General features: G+C 45.0%; 1 protein-coding gene across 1 annotated transcript in view; it reads right to left on the bottom strand.

Moving 5' to 3' along the window:
* The window catches only part of LOC307179128 (liver carboxylesterase-like), a gene marked incomplete at its 5' end in the record, with an annotated part of 53,661 nt that overhangs the window by 13,473 nt on the left and 13,223 nt on the right, over positions 1–26,965 (bottom strand). Inside the window, 7 exons of the mRNA XM_079907900.1 lie at positions 2,878–2,916; positions 5,939–6,043; positions 7,886–7,990; positions 15,138–15,291; positions 17,261–17,394; positions 19,824–19,968; positions 23,360–23,564. Coding sequence (XP_079764026.1) covers positions 2,878–2,916; positions 5,939–6,043; positions 7,886–7,990; positions 15,138–15,291; positions 17,261–17,394; positions 19,824–19,968; positions 23,360–23,564 — 887 coding nt within the window. The remainder of the gene's footprint in view (positions 1–2,877; positions 2,917–5,938; positions 6,044–7,885; positions 7,991–15,137; positions 15,292–17,260; positions 17,395–19,823; positions 19,969–23,359; positions 23,565–26,965) is intronic.

The following is a 26,965-nucleotide window of genomic DNA, read 5'->3' on the forward strand; positions in this document are numbered from 1 at the left end:
TATAGCCTTAGTCCAAGCTGCCATGATCCCGGGCCTGGATTATTCCAGCACAGAGGCTCCCCAGCTGGTCTCCCTGTGCCTGCCCTGCCCCTTCCCTACATCATCCTTAACACAGCAAAGTGCCCTTTGCAAAATCTAAGATCCAGTCACTCCTCTATTCAAAACCCTCCCAAGACTTCCTATCTCACTTGGAATCAAAATCCAAGTCCTTTAAAGGACCACCCCCACCTTCCACTCTTTTTTTAGCCTCAAGCCTGTTCTCTCCCTTCACACCAGCCACACTGGTGTGGCTGTCCACACCAGTCTCATGTCCCTTGCTGTTTCCTCTGCCTGGAACACTCTTCCTCCAATTTCCTGACAACTGGCTTCCTCCGCTCCTCCAGAACTTGGCTCAAATGTCACCTCTGCATCCAGCTATTCCCTGACCCTGCTCTGCAAATTCAAACCACTGGCAAATTATCCCCATTTCCCTTCACCAAACACACCATCATCAAACATACTACATATTTTGTTTGCTTGTCTATTGTCTGCCACCCTCACTACAAGGGGGCAGGGGATTGTGTCTGCATGGCCTCCACTGCTATATCCCCAGCTTATAAATCAGGTCCTGGCACAGTAAAGTGCTAATTAAATCTTTGTTGGAAAAAGAACAAATCCTTGTTGGAAAAGCTGGAGTATAATCATCCCAGACTTCAGACAATACTACAAAGCTACTCTAATCAAAACAGTGAGGTATTGGCGCAAAAACAGACATATGGATCAATGGAACAAAATAGAGAGCCCAGAAATAAACCCATACACCTACAGTTGATCCTCTTTGACAAAGGAGGCAAGAAAATACAATGGAGAAAAGACAGTCTCTTCAGCAAGTGGTGCTGGGAAAGCTGGAGAGCCGCTTGTAAATCAGTGAAGTTGGAATACACTCTCACCGCATACACAAAAATAAACTCAAAATGGCTTAAAGACCTAAATATAAGACATGACACGATAAAACTCCTAAAAAAGAACATAGGTAAAACATTCTCTGATGTAAAGTGAAACAAAATTTTCTTAGATCAGTCTCCCAAGGCAATAGAAATAAAAGCAAAAATGAACAAATGGGACCTAATCAAACTTATAAGCTTTTGTACTGCAAAGGAAACCATAAACAAAACAAGAAGACAACCTATGGACTGGGAGAAAATATTTGCAAACGATGTGACCAACAAGGGCTTAATTTCCAAAATATACAAACAGCTCATACAACTCAATAACAACAACAAAAAAAAACCCAATCAAAAAAAAAAAAAAATGGGCAGAAGACCCAAATAGACATTTCTCCAAAGAAGACATACAGATGGCCAATAGGCACATGAAAAGAGGCTCAACATCACTAATTATTAGAGAAATGCACATCAAAACTACAGTAGGGTACCACTTCACACTGATCAGAATGGCCATCATTAAAAAGTCTACAAATAACAAGCGCTGGAGAGGGTATGGAGAAAAGGGAACCCTCCTACACTGTTGGTGGGGATGTAAATTGGTGCAGCTACTATGGAGAACATTTCCTTAAAAAACTAGAAATAGCATTGCCATATGATCCAGCAATCCCACTCCTGGGCGTATATCCAGAGAAAACTCTATTTTGAAAAGATACATGCACCTCAATGTTCATGCAGCACTATTTACAATAGCCAAGGCATGGAAGCAACCTAAATATCCATTGACAGAGGAATGGATAAAGAAGATGTGCTATATATATATATAGATAAATAGATAGATAGATAGATAGATACACAATGGACTATTACTCAGCCATTAAAAAGAATGAAATAATGCCATTTGCAGCAACATGGATGGACCCAGAGATTATCATACTAAGTGAAGTCAGAAAGAGAAAGACAAATACTATATGATATCACTTATATGTGGAATCTAAAGTATGACACAGATAAACTTATTTACAAAACAGAAATACAGACATAGGAAACAAACTTATGTTTACCAAAGGGGAAAGGGGGTGGGGGAGGGATATATTAGGAGTTTGGGGCCATATATAAACTAGACAAACAACAAGGTCCTACTGTATAGCAGAGGGAGCTATATTCAATATCCATAATGGAAAAGAATATGAAAAAGAATATGTATATGTATGTATAACTGAATCACTTTGCTGCACACCAGAAACCAACACAATATTGTAAATCAGCTATACTTCAAAAAAAAAGTCTTTGTTGAATGACTGAATGAATCTCATTTAATCCTCTCTACACCTTTTAAGGTAAGTGTTACTCTCCCCAGGGAGAGAGCAGAGAGGGCAGGACATAAGATGTTGCATCAGAACCTGGCAAAGCATTGGAAGGTGGGAGGGGAGGAAGGAGATGGGAGGCTGCTGTTTGAGTTTTCTGCGTGGCTGGGAGGAGGGTAGTGTCCTCAGGACTGAGATTCATGACTCCTTTCCTCACAGCCCTGCAAATAGTGCAATTTGCACAGCCAGTCACCCCTGCAGCCTCCCAGGAGATCTGAGCTCCTCGTGACGGCTCCTGAAGAGCCCCCATTGTCCAGTTCTCTCCACTCCTCACAGTGGACGTTTCTAGTCCAGCCTTCCCCTAACAGGGCATTTTTAGGAATGTAAACAAGATGAGGGGGTAGGTGGGTCCAGGGGACACAGGGTTGATGACAGAGAGCACTGGACTGGGAGTTGGGGGAACAGGTTCTGTGTGCTATGATTGGTCTTCCTCCCTGTGCTATCCAGGCAATACTCTGTCCCTCTCCTGGCCTCAGCAGGGTAAATGCAAGGAGTTACTATGATTTCACAAGAGAGAATTCTTTCATTCATATGCAACTGGAGCTTAAAGACTTAAAACCTATAATCAAGAAACCAAAGGTCCTTACCTCTCTGGGGTCTCCATGTAAATCAAGAGCGAAAAATTTCTGTGAAGACAAAGGCAGAGGCTGTGGGTGAAAAGGCTTCCTGAGAGCAAAGCTGATCCGGTGAGCTGTGCGTCAAAGGTATCAAGTCCTCCCTCCTGGTGCCACCCTGGCTGGGCTGAAAGGAAGTGGGCAGGGCACCAGCTCCCCTGGGCATGAGTACAGGGTGCAGGTATGGGACGGGGGAGGGGAGCTCTGGAGAGGACTGCTGCTTGTGCCTGCCCTGCCCTGCACCCATTTCCTCTTCTTGTTCCTCCAGGCGAAAACATCCCTATTTTCCTTTGGGGGACTCCCTCTCCCCCAGTCTCACTCCACGATTCCAGGCATCTATATGTGACCTGAGGGGCACCATCTCCCTGAAGACAGGGATAACTTCAGGGATGGACATGTGCCCATGTCAGTTCAATAGAGTTTACCCAAAACTTTTGCTGGAATTATTGGGAAAGAGGGTTTCTAAGCAGATAGGATGTAAGTCTAGGATACTGCTGTTGTCTAACCTCCCCAGGGGACAAATCTGCTTGAGAGTGAAGCCAACGCAGAGAGGTAAAAAGCTGAGGGATAGAGACAGAGTCTTAATGATATCATATGTGCATCTGGATCCGGACATGCCTGAAGCCATCAACTCCTGGACTTTTCAGTTAGTTACCTGAAGATTCTGTTACAACATATCCCTTTCTCTTCTCAAGTCACTTCGAGATGAGTTTTCTCCTCCTGCATTAGAAAATCCTGACTCATACAAGCTCACTGAAATTCACCCCACTCCACGCTTCTCTTTGTTGTGAGTTCACCAAGATTGTGCTGATTTTATTGTGACACTGCAGCTAACAGTCCTGACCAGTATGCAGGAAGTCCCAGTAAGGGTCCCTCCGTTATGGGTTGTAGCCCCGCAATCCAGGTGTGTGTGTGTGCACGTGCACACCCACGTGTGTTATTGGGGAGAGAGGATAATCATGGAAACACTTCCACATGATCTCAGAAGATCTCAGAAGGATAACATGGGCTCTTAGGTTCTCTGGATTCTCCCAAAGTCACCGACTCTCCCTTTATAAGTGGATCTCTTGTGCCACACGGAGAATTGCTGAAATAAATTTACCTCTTTCCAGGCATCAGAAAACAGTTGTGTTTTTATCTTTGAGCACATTGGTCACCTTATTTGAGCCTGAGAAACCAGGATCCAAGGCTACGTTGGACTTAACCCATGGAAATAGAGCAGAGTCCAGTGCTGGAGGCTGGCCGCTGGGGGTCCAGGAGCATCCTCAGGGGTCCAGGGTCCAGACTCTCCCCTTATAAGCGGATCTTATAAGTGGTGATCTCTGGGTATCTGTTGTGCTGTAGCTTCCTGTGATGACCCACTACCATAGCCATCCACCAATCCTGAAATGTCACCTTCTCTGTGAAGCATCCCTGCTTACTATAATGAATGTGTCCCCTCTCTGTATTTCCACCACACTTAATCCACTAAGTATATGGGCGTGTTTCTCCTTGAATAGTTCCTTATGAGCAGGGACTATATCCAGTTATGTCTGCATCACCCACGCTGTTACCCACCCCCATACACTTAGCAAGAGAGATGGTTGGGTGGATGGAATTAGTCAATACTTGGAGTATTGAATTGGGGAGATAAGTGGATAGATGGATGATAGCTAGCAGATTAGGTGATGGATGGATCACTGATTTTAGAGAGATGGATGATGAAATACAGATATATGAATGATTGATAACAGATGAATGAATGTTATAGATAAATTGATATTAGATTGATGAAAAGATACTGATGAATTGGATTCACTGGTGGATGGACAGATGTATAATAAGATGATGAATGAATGGATGGATGAATAGATGGATGGATGGTTGGATGGATGAATGGGGAGATAGACGATTATGTGAGAATCACTACTGAGGCAGACGTGCAGAAAACCTAGAAAATTGGGCCACCACTGGATTATAATTGAGGTGGTTTCTAAATTAACCAAGACAATTATGACAACCTTTCTGAAAAGCTTTGTTCTAAATAACCCCATTCCCCAAAATTCAGGATGGTAATCACCTCTGAGAATGTGTAATGTTTAATTTCTTAAAAATCTATCAGATTCCACTTACATGAATGAATCTAGGATGGGCAAATTCATACACAGAAAGTACATTAGAGGCTTCCAGAGACTGGGGGGAAGGGGAGAAGGTAGAGTTATGTTTAAAGAGGTAGGGATTTTTTGTTTGGGATGATGAAAATTTTTGGAAATAGTGGTGATGGTTGCACAGTACTATGAATGAAATTAATGCCATTGAATTGTACACTTAAAATGATTAAAATGGTAAATTGTATGTGACACATATATTTACAATAAAGAAAATAGTTATATATAAAAAAGCTATCAGAAAACAATATTGGAAAAAGTAAGTTTTGATAGATATGAGGAGTTATTACACAGTTGTTCCTTACGTTATTATTACTATTTTTAAAATAAATTTATTTATTTTTGGCTGCGTTTTGTCTTCGTCGTTGAGCACGGGCTTTCTCTAGTTGCTGTGAGCAGGGGCTACTCTTCCTTGCAGTGCATGGGCTTCTTATTGCGGTGGCTTCTCTTGCTGCGGAGCACGGGCTCTAGGCGTGCGGGCTTCAGTAGTTGTGGCACGTGGGCTCAGTAGTTATGGCTCACGAGCTCTAGAGCGCAGGCTCAGTAGTTGTGGTGCATGGGCTTAGTTGCTCCGTGGCATGTGGGATCTTCCTGGACCAGGGATTGAACCCATGTCCCCTGCATTGGCAGGCGGATTCTTAACCACTGTGCCACCAGGGAAGCCCCATTACGTTATTTTTTGTCTTTGCTAACATCTGAGATATTCCATAACAAAAAAGAAAGAAGGAAATTCCCCATTCAGACCCAGAGCTCTGACACTGCTCTTGAGAGGTGAGAAACTGTCCCAGGTAGTTTTTCCAGGGCAAGGGGACAGCTGAAATGATGAAGCCTGGGGCCATGTTTATAGGACGGGGAGCTTGTGTGGCTATGAGACTGGATGTACTCACCATCTTCAGCGTTATCTCCAAGAGCTCGTCCTCTGTCTTCTGGCGCAGGCAGTGAACAAGGACAGCCGAGGTGGTGCTTTTACACCCAGCAAAGACAGCAATTTTCTGCAGAGATCACAGGTGACAGCAGAATTCAAGAGCCCTGTCTCCTCCCTCCATCAGTAAAGAGGTGTTCTGTTCCAACCTCAATTTCTAAAGTCAACACATGGTAGCAGAAGATACTCTAGACCAGTATGTCCGGGATCCCAGACGTGTCAATTATACTCCTCAGCCTCTGCTGCCTTATCTCTGTTCAAGTGGACATAATGATCTCAAAGCTGAACATCTAAAGAGAGGCAGCATGGAGTGGGGCTTGAGAGCATGGAATCCAGAATCCCACTAATTTCAAATCTCAGCTCATCCAATTAATAGCCTTTTGGCCTCAGGCTAGACATTTGCAAAGTGCAGCCAGAGGGGAAGATGCAGAAGGAGGAAAGTCAGGCTCCATGATGGCGGGACCACGGAGAGCGCACATGGGCTGCCCAGAGCCTGGTCCGGTGTCTGACATACAATCAATGCTCAGTATGTATTTGGTGAAAAATTAAATAAAAAGGCACATGAAGAAGTAGAGTGGAGAGAGAGAGAGAGAGAGAGAGAGAGAGAGAGAGAGCGAGAGCACACAAGAATATGAGTCTTGGATTCTTTATTCTGTCAATTTCTGGTCCTGTGTGACAGCAAAATCCAGCACCATTTCTGCCACCTTTGTTTCCTTTAAATAAACTCCCCCTTCTTGACTTAAGCCTGATCAATGGGCTTCTGCTGTTAATAGCCAAAGAATTCTGAAAAACAGTCTCAACAATTTTTTAAATTCTTGGTGTCTTATCTCCTCCCCTCCTGCTTACCAGTCAGTCCCTTTAAGTCTGGCTGCTGCCCCCACCCGTCCACCTAACCAGCTCTCACAGCCCGATGAAATCGCTCCACATCAGTGACTCCAGCGCACACTCCTCAGCAGAGCCTCCCTGTTGCTCACCCTTCCTTGGCTTCCTAACACTCTCCAAATAAAGACAAAGTCCTCACCAGGTCCTCTGCAGCATGGCCCTGCCGATGGCTCCATCCTCACTTCACTCCAGGTTCCGTCTGCTCTTTCTGCTCTGGCCACAGCAGCTTTTCTCGCTCTCTCTCAGTTGAGATACCTGCTCCTGCCACAGGACATTTGCACAGGCTGTTCCCTCTTCCTGGATATTCTTTTCTTACCAAGTAATTTACTGCTCATCCTTCTCATCTCAACTCGTTGATCACTTTTTTTCATGAAGCCTTTCCTGAAAACCTCCCCCTGTCCACTGGACTAAGCACTCCTTTTGGATTCTGTTATGACATCAGGTATCTCTCCTCTATTGCTATTGTCACAATTGATATTTTATAAATTGTGCAATTATGTAATCATTAATCTCTTCCATGAGAATAGAAGCTAGATGTCAGGCTGTACCAAAACTATCTGTTGAATGAATGAATGAAGCAATGAATGAATTCTCAGGAACCCACCCCAGTCACAAGCCCCCAGGGAGGAACCACTCCAGGCCCAATGGTACAAATGAGTTCACCAGACCTCAAACCCTGAGAGAGGCAAGACACAATGACAGTCCACCAGACACATCCAGCCCAGCACCCCTCCCTTAGGAAATATGGTCAGTGGACCGTGCATGGGGCTGGCAGTCCAGAGTCATGAGTCTGAGTCCGGCTCTGCTCTGATCACTTGCTGACCCTGGCAAGTGCTTCTGCTCTCTGCCCCAGTTTGCTCAGCAGTAGAAGGTGGAGGTGGGATGAGGTGTGTCCTTGCCCTCCCTGATCAGCCACCCTCACTTCTGTGATTCTTTGAGGATGTCAACTGGCTCCCACAGCAAGAAAGACCCCTGACAACTCTAGGAGAGCAGAGCAAAGGGTGTGGGGACAGTCCAGTGTGAGACCTACCTTAGCTGCAGCCTTCACGTCCTTCTTGACCAGGATAGAAGTGAGGGCCACACCACTCTCAGAGATGGCCCGGTGGAAGAGATTCTTGGCCAGGGGAGATAACATCTGGGAGGAGGGTGGCGAGAAAGGGAGTTTATGCTCACGGGGAGGGGTCTTCAAGAGTTACCCCCATCCACAGCCCTGTCCTGGGCTGTTCCCCTGGAGACCATGGGGCCTGGCTTCTGCAAGAAAACCTCAGCTGGAAGGAGCCAGGAGCAGAGTGAAGGACAAAACAGGAAGTGTGTGGCACACACTGATTATAACAATCAAAGTATCTGAAAGGCAGCTCAGCAATTCCTAGCAACACTTTAAAGCACAGTTCTGATTCCCCATTTCCATTACTCAGAATTTATCCTGGACTTCCCTGGTGGTGCAGTGGTTAAGAATCTGCCTGCCAATGCAGGAGACATGCGTTCGAGCCCTATTCCGGGAAGATCCCACATGCCGTGGAGCAACTAAGTCCGTGTGCCACAACTACTGAGCCTGCCCTCTAGAGCCCGTGAGTCACAACTATTGAGCCCGTGTGCCACAACTACTGACACGCACACCTAGAGCCCGTGGTCCACAACAAGAGAAGCCACCGCAATGAGAAGCCTGCGCACCCCAACGAAGAGTAGCCCCTGCTTGCTGCAACTAGAGAAAAGCCCGCGCACAGCAACAAAGACCCAATGCAGCCAAAATAAATAAATAAATAAATTAATTAAAAAAAAGAATTTATCCAATGGAAAATGAACACGGAGGTACACAACAGTTTCTAAGAATGCTCATGTTTTTTATAGTAGTAAAAATTGGAAATAACCCAAGGTTCCAATATTATGAGATTTGGTAAATAAACTATTTTTCATTCTTACAATGGAATACTTCTTGACTATACACATAAAAAATATGAAAGAGTGCTTAATGGTTAGAGAAGTATTTATGTTGTTTTATAATGCTAAGGAAAGTTTGTGTTTAAAAATTCTAGCTAGATTGATAAATACGTAGATAGATGGATAGATACACAGATAGATAGGGTGCGTCATGGAAAAAAACACTAGAAAAATACAGATCAAAATGTTCATGGTGAGAGCAGAAGCAAGAAGAACTTCAATCCTGCAGCCTATGGAACAAAAACCACATTCACAGAAAGATAGACAAGATGAAAAGGCAGAGGGCTATGTACCAGATGAAGGAACAAGATAAAACACCAGAAAAACAGCTAAATGAAATGGAGATAGGCAATCTTCCAGAAAAAGAATTCAGAATAATGATAGTGAAGATGATCCAGGACCACAGAAAGAGAATGGAGGCAAAGATCGAGAAGATGCAAGAAATGTTTAACAAAGATATAGAAGAATTAAAGAACAAACAAACAGAGATGAACAATACAATAACTGAAATGAAAAATACACTAGAAGGAACCAGTAGCAGAATAACTGAGGTAGAAGAACGGATAAGTGACCTGGAAGACAGAATGGTGGAATTCACTGCTGTGGAACAGAATAAAAAAAAAGAATGAAAAGCAATGAAGACAGTCTAAGAGACCTCTGGGACAACATTAAATGCAACAACATTCGCATTATAGGGGTCCCAGAAGAAGAAGAGAGAGAGAAAGGACCCGAGAAGATATTTGAAGAGATTATAGTCAAAAACTTCCATAACATGGGAAAGGAAATAGCCACCCAAGTCCAGGAAGCGCAGAGAGTCCCATACAGGATAAACCCAAGGAGAAAGATGCTGAGACACATAGTAATCAAATTGGCAAAAATTAAAGACAAAGAAAAATTACTGAAAGCAGCAAGGGAAAAATGACAAATAACATACAAGGGAACTCCCATAAGGTTAACAGCTGATTTCTCAGCAGAAACCCTACAAGCCAGAGGGAGTGGCATGATATACTTAAAGTGATGAAAGGGAAAAAACTACAACCAAGATTACTCTACCCAGCAAGGATCTCATTCAGATTCGATGGAGAAATCAAAAGCTTTAGAGACAAGCAAAAGCTAAGAGAATTCAGCACCACCAAACCAGCTCTACAACAAATGCTAAAGGAACTTCTCTAAGTGGGAAACACAAGAGAAGAAAAGGACCTACAAAAAAAACCCCAAAACAATTAAGAAAATGGTAATAGGAACATACATATTGATAATTACCTTAAGCGTGAATGGATTAAATGCTCCAAGCAAAAGACACAGGCTTGCTGAATGGATACAAAAAGAAGACCCATATATATGCTGTCTACAAGAGACCCACTTCAGACCTAGGGACACATAAAGACTGAAAGTGAGGGGATGGAAAAAGATATTCCATGCAAATGGAAATCAAAAGAAAGCTGGAGTAGCAATACTCATATCAGATAAAATAGACTTTTAAATAAAGAATGTTACAAGAGACAAGGAAGGACACTACATAATGATCAAGGGATCAATCCAAGAAGAAGATATAACAATTATAAATATATATGCACCCAACACAGGAGCACCTCAATACAAAAGGCAACTGCTAATAGTTCTAAAAGAGGAAATTGATAGTAACACAATAATAGTGGGGACTTTAACACCTCACTTACACCAATGAACAGATCATCCAAACAGAAAATTAATAAGGAAACACAAGCTTTAAATGACACAATAGACCAGATAGATTTAATTGATATTTATAAGACATTCCATCCAAAAACAGATACACTTTCTTCTCAAGTGCTCACGGAACATTCTCCAGGATAGATCACATCTTGGGTCAAAAATGAAGGCTAAGTAAGTTTAAGAAAATTGAAATCATATCAACCATCTTTTCTGACCACAATACTATGAGATTAGAAAACAATTACAGGGAAAAAAACGTAAAAAGCACAAACACATGGAAGCTAAACAATACGTTACTGTGTAACCAAGAGATCACTGTAGAAATCAAAGAGGAAATAAAAAAATACCTAGAGACAAATGACAATGAAAACATAACGATCCAAAACCTATGGGATGCAGCAAAAGCAGTTCTAAGAGGGAAGTTTATAGCTATACAGGCCTACCTCAAGAAACAAGAAAAATCTCAAATAAACAATCTAACGTTACCCCTAAAGGAACTAGAGAAAGAAAAACAAACAAAACCCAAAGTTAGCAGAAGGAAAGAAATCATAAAGATCAGAGCAGAAATAAATGAAATAGAAACAAAGAAAACAATAGCAAAGATCAATAAAACTAAAAGCTGGTTCTTTGAGAAGATAAACAAAATTGATAAACCATTAGCCAGACTCATCAAGAAAAAGAGGGAGAGGACTCAAATCAATAAAATTAGAAATGAAAAAGGAGAAGCTACAACAGACAATGCAGAAATACAAAGCAACCTAAGAGACTACTACAAGCAACTCTATGCCAATAAAATGGACAACCTGGAAGAAATGGACAAATTCTTAGAAAGGTATAACCTTCCAAGACTGAACCAGGAAGAAATAGAAGATATGAACAGACCAATCACAAGTCATGAAATTGAAACTGTGACTAAAAATCTTCCAACAAACAGAAGTCCAGGACCAGATGGCTTCACAGGTGAATTCTATCAAACATTTAGAGAAGAGCTAACACCCATCTTTCTCAAACTCTTCCAAAAAATTGTAGAGGAAGGAAAACTCCCAAACTCATTCTATGAGGCCACCGTCACCCTGATATCAAAACCAGACAAAGATAATACTACAAAAAAAGAAAATTACAGACCAATATCACAGATGAATATAGATGTAAAAATCCTCAACAAAATACTAGCAAACAGAATCCAACAACACATTAAAAGGATCATATACCATGATCAAGTGGGATTTATCCCAGAGATGCAAGGGTTCTTCAATATACGCAAATCAATCAATGTGATACACCATATTAACAAACTGAAGAATAAAAACCATACGATAATTTCAATAGATGCAGAAAAAGCTTTTGACAAAATTCAACACCATTTATGATAAAAACTCTCCAGAAACTGGGCATAGAGGGAACCTACTTCAACATAATAAAGGTCATATATGAGAAACCCACAGCAAACATCATTCTCTATGGTGAAAAACTGAAAGCATTTCTTCCAAGATCAGGAACAAGACAAGGATGTCCACTCTCACCATTATTATTCAACATAGCTTTGGAAGTCCTAGCCATGGCAATCAGAGAAGTAAAGAAATAAAAGGAATACAAATTGGAAAAGAAGAAGTAAAACTGCTACTGTTTGCAGATGACATGATACTATATACATAGAGAATCCTAAAAATGCCACCAGAAAACTACTAGAGCTAATCAATGAATTTGGTAAACTTGCAGGATACAAAATTAATGCACAGAAATCTCTTGCATTCCTATACACTAATGATGAAAAATCTGAAAGAAAAATTAAGGAAACACTCCCATTTACCATTGCAGCAAAAGGAATAAAATACCTAGGAATAAAACTACCTAGGGAGACAAAAGACCTGTATGCAGAAAACTTAAGACACTGATGAAAGAAATTAAAGATGATACCAACAGATGGAGAGATATACCATGTTCTTGGATTGGAAGAATCAATATTGTGAAAATGACTATCCTACCCAAAGCAATCTACAGATTCAATGCAATCCCTATCAAATTACCAATGGCATGTTTTACAGAACTAGAACAAAAACTCTTAAAATTTGTATGGAGACACAAAAGACCCCAAACAGCCAAAGCAGTCTTGAGGAAAAAAACAGAGCTGGACAAATCAGACTCCCTGAATTCAGACTATACTACAAAGCTACAGTAATCAAGACAATATGGTACTGGCACAAAAACAGAAATATAGATCAATGGAAAAGGATAGAAAGCCCAGAGATAAACCCACACACTTATGGTCAACTAATCTATGACAAAGGAGGCAAGGATATAGAATGGAGAAAAGACAGTCTCTTCAATAAGTGGTGCTGGGAAAACTGGACAGCTACATGTAAAAGAATGAAATTAGAACACTCCCTAACACCATACACAAAAATAAACTCAAAATGGATTAGAGACCTAAATGTAAGACCGGACACTATAAAACTCTTAGAGGAAAACAGAGGAAGAACACTCTTTGACATAAATTGCAGCAAGATTTTTTTTGATCCACCTCCTAGAGTAATGGAAATAAAAACAAAAATAAACAAACGGGACCTAATGAAACTTCAAAGCTTTTGCACAGCAAAGGAAACCATAAACAAGATGAAAAGACAACTCTCAGAATGGGAGAAAATATTTGCAAATGAATCATCGGACAAAGGATTAATCTCCAAAATATATAAACAGCTCAGGCAGCTCAATATTAAAAAAAAAAAGACCCATTCCAAAAATGGGCAGAAGACCTGAACAGACATTTCTCCAAAGAAGACATACAGATGGCCAACAAGCACATGAAAAGCTGCTCAACATCACTAATTATTAGAGACATGCAAATCAAAACTACAATGAGGTATCATCTCACACCAGTTAGAATGCGCATCATCAGAAAATCTACAAACAGCAAATGCTGGAGAGGGTGTGGAGAAAAGGGAACCCTCTTGCACTGTTGGTGGAAATGTAAATTGATATAGCCACCATGGAGAACAGTATGGAGGTTCCTTAAAGAACTAAAAATAGAATTACCATATGACCCAGCAATCCCACTACTGGGCATATACTCACAGAAAACCGTAATTCAAATAGACACATGCACCCCAATGTTCATTGCAGCACTATTTACAATAGCCAGGTCATGGAAGCAACCTAAATGCCCATTGACAGATGAATGGATAAAGAAGATGTGGTACATATATACAATGGAATATTACTCAGCCATAAAAAGGAATGAACTTGGGTCATTTGTAGAGATGTGGGTCATTTGTAGAGACGTGGATGCCTGTAGAGACTGTCATACAGAGTGAAGTAAGTCAGAAAGAGAAAAACAAATATCGTATATTAACGCATGTATGTGGAACCTAGAAAAATGGTACAGATGAACCAGTTTGCAGAGCAGAAATTGAGACACCGAAGTAGAGAACAAACGTATGGACACCAAGGGGGGAAGTGGCAGGGGGTGGGGTGTGTGTGTGATGAATTGGGCGATTGGGACTGACATGTATACACTGATGTGTATAAAATGGATAACTAATAAGAAAAAAAATAATTAAAAAATAAACATTAAAAAAAGTGTTCATGGGCTTCCCTGGTGGCGCAATGGTTGAGAGTCCGCCTGCTGATGCAGGGGACGTGGGTTCGTGCCCCAGTCCAGGAAGATCCCACATGCCGCAGAGCGGCTAAGCCCGTGAGCTATGGCTGCTGAGCCTATGCGTCTGGAGCCTGTGCTCCGCAACAGGAGAGGCCACAACCGTGAGAGGCCCACGTACCGGGAAAAAAAAAAAAAAATGTTCATGGTGAGTATCCAAGGATAATGGGACTGTGAAAGACTTTTTGTTTCTTTGAGATTATCTGTACTTTTCCTTTTCTCCACTTTACAAAATATAAAATCATTTTCCTCTGAGTGTTCCACTATGAAACCAAGATATGCTTTTAAAATGCAGTAATAGCACTGACCCTCTGCTCAACTGTGAGGCAGCTGGAGGGCTTCTAACAGCTCCCAGCGCCTTCTAATCTGGTTTTCCACCTTTGCTTCCCTCGGTGTCTCCCAACTGCCATTCCCACATCAGGCTCCCAGGTCGTGTCTGTGTTCCATTTCCCGGGTCCCATCCCCCCTTCCATCCTCCTTCCTCTCTCTACCTCTCCTCCCCCAGCCCAGCTCCATCCTCAGCCCCAGATGCTGCTGCTCTCCTTCGTGAGATGAACAAGCCATCAGACCTCCCCAGAGGAGGCCTCTGACCTGTTCTTAGTGTTCGTGTCCCCTTGAATTGTAGATCTGGCTTCAAGCCAAATAATGACATTGCACCCAACTTCATGGTTGCCTCCTCTTATCCAGAATTTACACCCACCCCTACTTCCCAAGAGGAGTGAGGTGAGTACTAATAGTAAAATGATTAGGAAGGAGAGTAAGAGCTCAACCAACACAGGACAGGAGGAATGTCTCCGTTGCAGCCGTGGCTGGAGATATGGCCCCAGGATGCTAAGCTGAGCTCTGAGCTTCCTGCGGTCCAAGGAGAGTTTGGCCATAACTTTCCACCATCTGATGCTGCACAGAGTAGGGTCAGCCTTGAACCAGGTCCCATGACTAGACTGGCTGGTCTGCAAGGGGTCCCATCGGTAGCCACATCAGGGCCAGGAACACTTACAAGAATAGAGACACTTTCCCCTCCTGCTGACCCTCCACAGATGGTCACAGAGCCTGGATACCCTCCAAAGTCGGCAATGTTCTCCTGGACCCAGTGCAGTGCGGCCAACTGGTCCAAGTGACCCCAGTTCCCCCGGCTGTGTTCATCCCCTGTGCTGTAAGAGAATAGGGTGGGGTTGAGAGCAGACACGTCACAGCAGGGCTCTCAGGACCACAGATGGGGCTGGGGGTCTGGGTGAGCCTTCTGCAAGAGACTGGGCTTCCAGAGCCCTGACACTGGGGTCTTTAGCTGCCTCCCATCCTGCAGCATTGTAGCACTCTATACATCCATCCCACATCTATTTATTGAGCATCTACTATTCTACAGTTCCAAAGGGAATTCCAGGCAGAAGAAACAGCACATGCAAAGGCCCCAGCGTCCCGTGAAAAAAAGTGTGAGTCTAGGACCTACAGCTACAGAGGGCCCTGAGGGCCTCAGTAAGGATGTCAATGTCATCTTGAGTAAGTTAGGAAGCCACTGCAGGGATGACATGATTCCATTTATGTCTTAAATGATCACTTTGGCTACTGTGTGGATCAGACACGGTGTAAAATAGCAGGGTTATAAAAGTAGGTGTTATTACAACAATCCAGGGGAGAGACACAGAGTGCTTTGAACAGGGTGACTACAAGGGAGGAGGTAAGAAGTGGCTGGATTCTGAACATATTGTAAAAGTGGAGCCAAGAGGATTTGCTGGTGACTGGATGTGGGGTGTGAGAAAAAGAAAAGAATCCAAGTGCCCCCAGGCTTTTATCCTGAGTAACTGGAAGGGTGGAGCTGCCTGCAGCTGAGCAGGAGGCCCTGTGGAGAAAGGAGGAGGGTTTGGGGCAGGGGCATGGGGAGTCAAGGGTTAAGTTTGTCCGAGGAAGGGAGAGGTGCCCTCAGGTGTCCCATGGGGATGGCAGGAGGTAGTTAATGATGTACCTGCTGGTTTCAAAGGAGAAATGGGCTAAAAATAGGGAGCCTGGAAGTGCCCCCTGAGGTCACTCAGGAAACCAGTGGGACAGAGAAGAAGATGCACACAGAGGCTGAGACGGGGAGGGGAGGGTCCGGGAGGGGCCGAGAAGGAGCTGCCATGAGGGAGGAGGTGGCCAGGAGCCAAGAGAAGGAAATTTTTCAAAAAGGTTTGAGGGGTGACGTGCGGTTGCTGCCAAGGCTGGGCCACTGGTGACCTGGACCAGAGCAGTGTGGTGTCTGGTCGGGGTGAAACCCTGATTGACGTGGTAGAGGAGAGCCTGGGGGAGAGGGAGGGGGGAGTGTACGCAGTTATACTGTAACTGGGAGCAGCCGTGGGCCGCGGGGGAAGGACATGAGGAGTCTCAGTGAAGGTGACACATCCCGGGACATGACTCACCTGGGACAGCCCTCCTCCAGCCCATAGGTCTTTCCAGTGAGATGACCACCCCCCCCCTCAGCCCACCCACCAGCCATCTGAGGGTAAGAGGTCCTGGGGCTGGTGCATTCAGAAAAGGCTCAGTAACTGTGCCTGCAGCAAGTCCGGTTCCTGTCCACACGGACACTCCATGGAGGAGACTCGAGCCTTCGTTCACGCATGTGCCAAACTCCATGAAGGAAATGGGGTGAGTGGGCCCTACACTCCTCTCAGTAGACGTGTCCACTGGAGTCAGGTGCTCGTTACAGCCTCCAAGTTCCAGCCACCCGTTCCTCCACCTACAAGACTTTACGGAGCTCCCACGTGAGTCTGCTCCTTCTTTCCTTCCCCATGAGGTAAGATGTATAAGCCTCTAACTGCTGCGCTGCATGTTAACTGTCACCTTACAGGTATGCAACATGCTGGGCAGCACAGGTGAAAAACAGATGAGCATTTCAGACGAGGTAACATTTGGGTTGGGTTTTGCAGGAATAATAGGAGTTTGTCAGGCAGATTAGGCATTTTACATGCAAGTAAGTGGACCAGGGTGGCTGGGGAAGGAGAAGGTAGGTAGAGCCCAATTATGAGGGGACTTGCATGTCTTAGTAGGGAACCTAGCAAAGATCCCTTTGAGGGCTTGCATGACCAGAGTGGGGTCCTAGCACTCCCACACTGAGGGTCAATGTGCCGTGAGGAGAGTCCAGTGTCTTACCTGAAGAATCCCCAGATGCCCAGGCGGTACTGAACGGTCACCACCACCACGTTTTCATGGGCAGAGAGGGCCAGCCCATCATAGGTTGATGCCCCGCCCAACATCACACCTCCTCCGTGGATCCACACCATCACCTGGATGGGGAGGAAGCAACCATACAGGGCACAGGAAGCAGAGCTGGGAAAGACCTCAAGAGGCTGTCTGGTTTGGTCATCTACCCGTCCTCCCAGCTGTGGCCCAACTCAGGGCACCCTGGCTGCCCCTGCCTGTCTCCCCTGCCTCAGTGCCACCTCCTGCCAGTGCTCTTCATGCTGAGAACATCATCATGGGAACAGCCAAGGCTAAGAGCGTCATCTTCTCCCCAACACTCCCACAGTCCTCACTCCCGGACCCCTCACGCAGCTCAGCACACTCCGCATGCAACAGCCCTTGGTTAGAAGCTTATTTCAGCTTCACCTTAGTTACCTTTTGTGAGGTGAAATAAACTTCTCACGTGAATGATGACCATGTCAAGAAGCACATGTCCTGGGTGGTACCTCTTCTTAATAGGCCTTTCCACTGCCTCCTCTGCTCCCCAAATCTCACTCATCCTCCAAAGCCCAGCCTAAAAGCCACCTCCTCTAAGAAGTCTTCAATCATCTGATGAATATGATTTGAAAACCTACTAGGTGCCAGGGACTGTGGTAAGGATTAAGGATGAGAGTGGACATGACAATTCATAATGCATGGCCCTGAATTTAAAGAGTTCACATAGCAAGAAAGTGAGAATGGCTAAAATAATAGTATAATGATTTTGTTAATAAAAAAATCAAAGAACTCATACACGAACTATGTGTCAAGTACTGCTCTAAGCATTTAAAAATAAACCATCCACAAGATAGGGACTACTATTGTCCCATTTCACAGACAGGAAAACCGAGGCACTTAACCACCCTGAGGTCATGCAGCTAATAGGTGGTGGAGGCAGGACTTGAACCCAGGCAGTCTGGCTCCAGACTCCACACGTCGAGCTGCCCAGCACACGGCAGCCAATGGCCACGGTGCAGTAGGCTGGCTGTTGGGGCAGGAGTAATTTCTTCCCTTCAACTCTAACTAATGCATCAGCAAGACTTGCCTCGTGTGCTGTGTCAGACACTGACATAAATCTTGATATTCATCATTGAACACTTGTGTGTGATTATCCCTGATTTGAGGAAACAGAGCCAGGTCTCTCAGCTAGTAAAAGGCAGAACCAGGATTTACACCCAGATCCTGCAGTTCCAGAGCCTGTGTCCATAGTAGAGGTTCTCCAGCTTCAGGTTCCTGGAGCCCCTGCTCCTCCTACATCTCTGATCCCTGCCTACCTCCGGGCAGAGGGACTGAGTGTGCAGTCACCTCTGAGTCCAGGCTGAGCCAAGGGCTGGCCAGCAGTGATTTGCTGAAGAAGCTAGTCCAGCTCTGTGCAACCCAGATGCTAAGATCCTCGAAGGCAGGGGCTGTGTGGTCATGGTTTTATGTTCCTCCTTTCTCTTAACCCCCAATTCTAGCTATGCATATGGGGGCGCTGAGTATGTACTAGGGGAATGAATGAATGCATGAATGAATGAATTAACAATTGTCCCCACCTCTTTGAGCCCAGCATATGCAGGGCCACCTTCTAGTCACAAGTTCACAGATGCCCTCCTCCACATCTGGGCACCATGCCAGGGGTGTTCCTGGGAGATGGCTGGGTGCTCACACCCCTCCTGTCTCTACCCCACTGACCCCTCCTTTCCCAGCAGACCAGCCCCACCCTCCAGCCTGAGTCTGGAAGGCTGCCCCATCTCTGGGCTTCCATTTATTCTGCAAATGCTGACTCACTGGGTCATCAGCTTGTGTCAAAGTAAATTAGGAAGTGAAATTATCTACAGTAAAATCTTGATAGTTGGCAAAGGCAAAGGAAAGGACTTCTTTGTTGCTCCAGGCTCTGCATCCTCCACCTGTGACACTGAGACACTGAAAGTTTGTCAGAGAAGGTCTCTGTGTGCTGAGGAAAGGCCACACACAGGCTCCACTTGCTAGTGTGTGTGTGTGTGTCAAAGAGCGTGACTTGAGATCAGGAGACCCGTGCTCTAGTCCTGCAACCCTACTCTGCGACTTCGCCTTCCCCTCACTGGGCTTCAGTTTCTCTATCTGTAACGGAACGGTTGGGTTGTTGGCTTATCTCCAAGATTCCTTCCAGCTCTGACTTTATTGGAAATTATGTCTTAGCCACCCTGGGTATCAGATTCCTAATCTAACAATTAAGAGTAATCCTTCTTGTCCATCTATTAGCATGAGAGACCTTAGAAAAATTAAAATGTTCATTACAGATGTATAGCAAACTCCCCCAGAGGCCCTATGTCTGTCACTATGGGAAACTGAGGTGTGGAAAACCTGTGTTTCCTGATGTCAGGTTTGGCTGTGGTGGTAAAGAAAGCCCTGGGCCCCCTGGGGAACAGCCTGGGGCCCCTGGAACAGCCTTGGTCCAAGACGCCCCAACCCAACACTGCCTTCATCCCCCTCCAGTCTACACCAGCCTTGACCATGTGTTCCCACTGCTTACCGGCAGCTTGCTTCTCTTCCTCAAGTCAGCAGGAGTGTAAATATTTAGGTAAAGACAGTCTTCGGAAAACCTGAGATTAATGTTCTCCTTTCTGTTGGTAAAGAGCTCTGAGATCACTTGCCCCGCCACTGGGTCTTGGGAGCACCTGGGAGAGGCAAGGAGAGAAATGATTTCTTGAAGTTCAATCAGAGCTGACCAAGGAGATGTCTCCTGTGGTCAGGCCAGGTCTTGGACTGGGAGAATTAAGCCTGTAAATAGAGTTGTTCTTACCAGATTCCAGACACTGGAATGCGTAGGAGGCTACCTGGGGGATCACGATGGAGGGACCTGGGGCTCACCAAGGTCTCCCGGGAGAGTGAATAGTGAGAAGGCCTGGCACCGTCCCCTTCCAGGAGCCTTCAGGATGCCTTGTGTCAAGAAGAGGATGCTGCTTACATGCCTGGGAAAGGATCATTTTCTGCATGTCCTGGTCGTGGCTGACTCTCTGCTGGGCTCTGCATAGTGAGTGTGGGGTGACCACGTTCCTCTACCAGGTAAACCAGGTGTTCCAGTCCATGGGATACTTCCAAAAACCATGAGAAGTCACTCTATTGGTAGACATTTAAGGCATGCAACAGGTCAAGGACAAAATATTTGTGGTGCAACATTAGGAGAATTTTATTCTAGTCGTGCCTCAGCCACTTATGTGCTGGGTGACCTTGGGTGAATTCCTTCTCGGCTCTGGGCCCCAGTCTGCCATGTCTAAGTGAGGGGAGTGATTTCTGTAAGGGTCTTGCAGCACTGACATGCTAAGATTCTATCATCAACCCATCTGGTCAAGTGCTATTTCTTGCCCAAATAATGGATCTTAAAGATCCAACAGAGATAATTGGTAATATTTAATCTTCAGATCAGCTCCATGATATAGGTTCTACTATTATCCCCATTTTACATTTGAGAAAACTGAGCCACAGAGAGGTTACAGAACCTGCCCAAGGTCACACAGCCAGGAAGAGCCATACTACGTAGTGTTTATGTTTCTGAGGACATTATAAGCAACATTTGCAGATTTCCAGAAAGCAGGCATGACTGCTCCCAGTATGTCAATGAGGTAACTGGGGCACTGAGGTGTTTGGATGAAACAGCTGTCAAGTGGCAGAGTCAGAGCTGCAAAGACAGCCTCTTGATTTCCATCGTGGGGGAACTTTCCCCAGATCACCAAGGCAAAGGGCATATTATTCATAAAAGAAGAAATTCAAAAATTAAAAAAGGGAAAGAGAGTTCAACATCCCTAGTATTCAGATAATTGCAGAATAAATTTTAAAATTATATAATTATGATGATAATTATTATTATTTTGCCTATCCAATAGTCAAAACAATTTTTTAATAATCCCAAGCATTGGCAAGGGTCTGGTGAATGAAAGTTCTCATATATTAATGGAAGGAGTGTAGTTAGAACATTTCTGGAAGGAAATTTAACAAAAGGTTATACTCTTTTCCTCAGAAATGTCATTTCTTGGAACTTATCCCAAAATACTGTGAATGTGCATAAAGGTTTGGCTACATGATGTTCATCACGGTGCTAATTATATTATCAGAAACATCAAGAACAACTTAACGATCCCAAATAAGAGATTGGGTAAATAAATTATTATTCAGTACCCAGTGTAATATCATGTCAGGCTGTGATATTTAATGACATATAACGATGTTCATGATACATTTATAAATGAGCAAAGCAGGCATTCAAAGTATCTGTATCCTGTGATATAATAAGAAATATATTTTTGGTCTTCTTCCCATTTCTGGCAAAGAGCTCTGAAAACCCTTGGAATTTCCTAAGTGATGAGAGTGATAAATGTGTCTTTTGTTGTGTTAATGAGGTGATTCTGGACCTTACCTAAGGATGGGAGCTGATTATCAAGAGAGCCACATGTGATTCCAGGTTTGGAACGTTCAGATCCACCCCCCTGACCTCTGGGGAAGGGAAAGGGGCTGGAGGTTGAATCAATCACCAGCGGTCAATGATTTCATCAATCCTGCCCATGGACCGAAGCCCAAAAGGCTAGAGTTAAGAGAGCCTCCAGGTTGGTGAACCAGAACTCTTCCAAGTGCCAACGTGCTGGGACCAAAACTCCACAGGACAGGAGCTCCTTTGTGCCTCATGTTATGTATCTCTTCATCTGGCTGGTGATTCATATCCTTTAATATTCTTCATAATAAACCAGTAATCTAGTGAGTAAACTAGCATCCTGAGTTTTATGAGTTGCTTTAGCAAATTAATGGAACCCAAGGAGGGGGTCATGGGAACCTGTGACTTACAGCCATTTGATCAGAAGCAGAGGTAACAACTTGGACTTGAGATATCATCTGAAACGGAGGGCAGTATTGTGGGACTGAGCCTTAACCCATATAATATGATGCTGTCTCCAGGTGGTTAGTGCCAGAATTGAGTTGAATTGTAGGACACCCAGCTGGTGTCAGAGAATTGCGTGTTGGTGTGGAAAAAAGAAACTAAACATTGGAATTGTGTGCAGAATCTTATGTGGTTACATTTTAAGGGATAAAATATGCAATTGGTAAGAGACTACAAAAACAGAATCTAAAATACGAACGGCAGTTCTCTCTAGGTGGTAGAAGTATATATAATTTTCATTTTCTTACCTTTACTTCCTCACATTTCTGTAATAAGTATGTATTACACTTGCAATCAGGAAATAAAAACAGTGAATATTATAAAGAAAAGAAAGAAGGGAGGGTTGGAGGGAGGAAGGGAGGATTGGCAAGAGTAGAGGAGAGAAAAGAAAGAAAAGGAGAGGAGAGGAGAGAAGAGGAAAGGAAAGGACAAGAAAAGAAAAGAAAAAAGCAGGAAGAGGCAGGCCCCTAGAAATTCCCAGAAATGCCTTGCTGAGATGAAAAAGGTCTGAATCCATGCATGTAGATATCCCAGGTGTCCTGGGGGATGACTTCAACATCTTTGCCCAACATGGCCAGAGTGACCAGGATACACCAACCAGTGCTCTGCTCCTTACTAGGTAACAGTCACACCTGGGAGTTGGGAACTTGACTGGTCAACACGCCAAAGACTCCCCACCTACACATCTGGCCCACCTCACTCCCCAACTACAACAAAGTTCAAGACAGGAGAATAAATAGAATCATTACTTCTGATCCCCCTCACCTGCTCAACTCTTCATTTTATTCCAAAGCACTTATCCTACTCTAACATATTACATAACCTATTGCTTTGCATATTGTTCAGTGTGTCTCTCCCTGCTAGAATGCAAGCTGCATGAGGGTGGGATCTTTGTTCTGTTCACTAATGGATCCCAGGAAACTAGAACACGCCTGGCACACAGGAGGTGCTCCATAAATATTTGTTGAATAAATGGCTCTAGAATGCTGTGAGAGTTCTGAAATGTTTGTAAGGATCTACAATATCTTAGGATTCCAGAACAAAGTATGAGCCACTCAGAGGATCGCCTTGGCTCCTTCCTGCATCCCTTTGAGGCTAACATCCCCACTGGAAGATGCCAAAGTCACACCTTGACTTACATGGGAGGGTAAGAGGTGGTATTCTTCACGAAGATCCATGGTTCTGCAGGCTGTGGCGGAGCAAACCTCAAGGATCCACGAGGGGGCTTGGCAAAAGGGACTCCCAGGAAAACAGCCACAGGATGTGCAAAACCTTCTAAGCTGACGTATTTCCCCAGGACTCTGCCTTGCGCGGTGTCCACAACAGGCAGTGAGGGCGGTTGCCCTGCTGGACATTGAGAGGAAATGAGAACATGTCAGTGGTGAAGGTGTGAACTGGATTCTGGGTGAATTTTGTTACTTTTGCCACGTGATCTTGAATGTCCCTTCAACTCTCTAAGCCTCAGTTTCTTCTTACGTAAGAGAGAGTGAAGCTAACTGTCCTTCCTAACTCACAGCGCTATCTGAAGGAGAGAATTGGAATTGGAGGTATAACAGCATCAAATAAGACATAAATGCAAAAAGAAGAGCCACTGGGAATGAAGAAGGCATTCCGTTTCCACACTTAGGAGCATCTAGAAACAATCACTGGACGCTGGTGCCGAGCTGCATGCTGGATGAGAGGATGAACAAGAGCAGGTTGCTCTTCTCAGAAATCTGGCCTTACGTGGAGGATGAGCCACATACATACCTGACCCTACTGCTGGGAAGAAAGTGGTCCGTGTCCTGAGAGACGTACCAAGTAAGGTGCCATAGGAGACAGAAGAGGGAGCGAGGCCTTCTGACTGGTGGCTTCATGGAGGCAGTGACCTTGGAGCTGGGACTTGCAGTAGTGGAAGGAGTGACAAGGGGAGGTGGAAGAGGGTGCTTAAAGGTATAAACAGAGATGAGACTGTGCAGAGGTGAGGCTCTGCGACAGCAAAGTGCAAGACCTGCCTGAGGAAGAGCGATTGGCCCATTTGGGTCGGGAAGAGTAATGGGGGAGGAACATAACCCTGGATGAGACAGGTTCATGTCTGGGAGGGTCTCAAATGCCAGGCCAGTGATTCAGCCTTTATTTAGTGGGTAAATGAGCAGCAGTGAACCATACTGGAGTAAAAGAGAGTGACACAATCAGCTTGAAGAGGCCCCTTCTGCTGGCTCTGAGCACGGTCATCCAGAGGGAGCGAGATGGGCCCAGATTCCATCTGTCCCCTTCTCGTGGAGCAGACAGTTCTTTCTCACTGAGCTGAAATGCGTCTCCCTGAAGCTGCCACATCAGTCCTGGTCCTACCTGCTCTGGGACATCCTGCACCTTCATGTGACAGGCAGCTTTAGTGACCCATGTTCATACCCATCCCTCAAGTCTTCTCTTGTCCGTCCTCAACAGCTTCAGTTTGTTTAAGCATCCTAACAGGAAACAATTTCCAGCCTCTCATCCTCCCAATTGTTCCCCTTTAGATATAGACACAAGGTCAACCTCTCTCTCAAAGTATGTGGCCAGAATAGAAAAGAATAACCCAGATTTGGTCTTATGGACAAATCCGATGATAATCTTCAAGAGAGATGAAGTGGACAGATGTCCAAATGGCAAGGGTGAAAAAGTGGGCGATTGGCTGAGAGGTATAGGCAATACTGGTAACAGCAGCAGTTACCACTTGTGTTATATGTAATGTTTGTATACTGAGCACTTACTATGTGCTACATGGGCATTCCAGTTCCTTTAAACTAATCTTCACAAAAGCCTTGCTAGGTAGACATTAATATGTCCATTTTACAGATGAGGGAACTGATGAAATGGATGCCTCCATTTAGAAAGTATGGACTTTCTAAGGGTAGAACTGGCATGGCCCTGCCAGGGGGTAAACAGCAGTGAGGGAATAATCTGCCCCTAATTTGGTTCTTACTCTGCTCTTACCCTCAGTTCCAGGCCTCTCACAGTGTCATAGGCCCAGGAAGAAGAGAAAACCCAGGGGAGCCTGGGCTGTCAGTGCACTGACAGCCAGAGCACTGGCTCTGGACTCAGGAGTTAGAGATAGAATTCAGAGCATGATTTTCCGGTTGACCTTGGGCATGTACATTTCCCTCTCTGAGTCTCAGTTTCCCCACCTATAAAATGGCACAGATGCATTCTGAGGTCCCTTGCCGCACCCTTGTATTAACCAGGTCTTTTATGTTCTGTATTCTGATGCCTTGACATCTGGGGCCTTGCTGATTCTGGAGGGACTGCCCCTCCCAGAGTTCGCCAATCCCTAATGATAGGAATGAACTTCCCCTTCAAGCGTGCCAGAGCCTGTACCCCAACTACCTTCTCTACCAGGCCCTCCACATCTGGCCACTATCATCCTGCCCTAATCACTCCAGGCCAAGTACCTGACAACTGTGGGAACTCCCTAAGCCCCAGAGCCCATTGCAATTGGCTAGTTTGCCAATCCCAAACCTGCTTATTCTGCTTCACGTCTACCTTCCCCCCAGCAACCAAGATAAAGGTTCTTGCGCCCAATTCCTCGTTCCTTCCTCTGCCTCCTGATGCACCCGGTGCCTCACCTGTGGCCCACCATGGTGGTGTCACGCCCCCTCCTCTGGGGAGCTGTGAGTAACAAACTATCTTTTCAGTGGCAGTTGGCTCCTGATCCGTGGCCTTACCACACCTCAGACTGTCTATTAATATACTATATCTTAAAACAACCTCTTTATTTATGAATTACTTTATTTTTCTTTCTCCATTCCAGGCACTCTTTAGAAACAACAACCCATTTCAACCTTACAACAGCCCAGTGAGGTAGATACAGTTGTCACCCCCATTTTAGAAATGCAAAACTGAGGCACAGAAAAGGGACATCCCTTGCCGAAGAACACACAGCTACTAAGTGCTGAGCTGGATGCGAACCCACACACTCTGACTCCAGAGTGGATATCAATATTCTGCTAACCCACTTTTGGCAATATCTGGACTAATAATCAAGGGGTTGCCTTGATACACGGGGCTTGCCAAAGTCCTCAACTGCCAGGGGCGAGGTTAGCTGGCTGCCCTCCTGCACGTGGCATAGCCCGGTTACCTTCCTCTCTGTCTCCTGTCACTGGGGCTGTCTGGGCAGAGACTCAGAGTCCTGACAGCACGTGCTACTGCAGAACCCGGCCTGTCACTCCTTTGCCCTGTACGCATCTCCTCTACCTTGTCCCCCAGGAAGATTTCCAAAGATGCCCCCGCTATTTGCATTTCAGAAGGACTCACCCCAAGCCGTGGAAGTGGCGAGGGAGGTCAGGACCAGAAGAAGAAGCCACATCGTGGAAGGACAGCAACTTCTGGGCCTGCAGGTCTCTGTGCCCATAGAGGGCCTTAGGAGTCCACCCCCCAGTTCCTGCCCCCCTCCAGCTCCCACCCCCAGCTCTGCCCCCGCCACCCAATAGCCTGATGAAGAGACAACAGAAAAGCTCTTCCCCTTCCCAAAGATGCAATGGGCGGCTGTTGGCGCCTCCAAGCCCCGCCCTCCCAGAGTTTACCCTCTTTTATCAAAAGAGTCTGGATTAAACTCTCTGATTACAGATAGCCACCTACTCATTCAACAACTTGTTTCATAAGTGTTTTTCCCTTCCTGGACTCTAACCTTAGTGTGCTGTGGGCTACCCAAGGCAGACATAAGCAGACAGAGGCCTTTAGACAAGGGGAGGCTTTGGCCTGGGGTCCTCAGAACAACTTGAAAACTT

This window comes from Stenella coeruleoalba (assembly GCF_951394435.1).
Source record: "Stenella coeruleoalba genome assembly, chromosome: 20".
Lineage (NCBI taxonomy): Eukaryota > Metazoa > Chordata > Mammalia > Artiodactyla > Delphinidae > Stenella > Stenella coeruleoalba.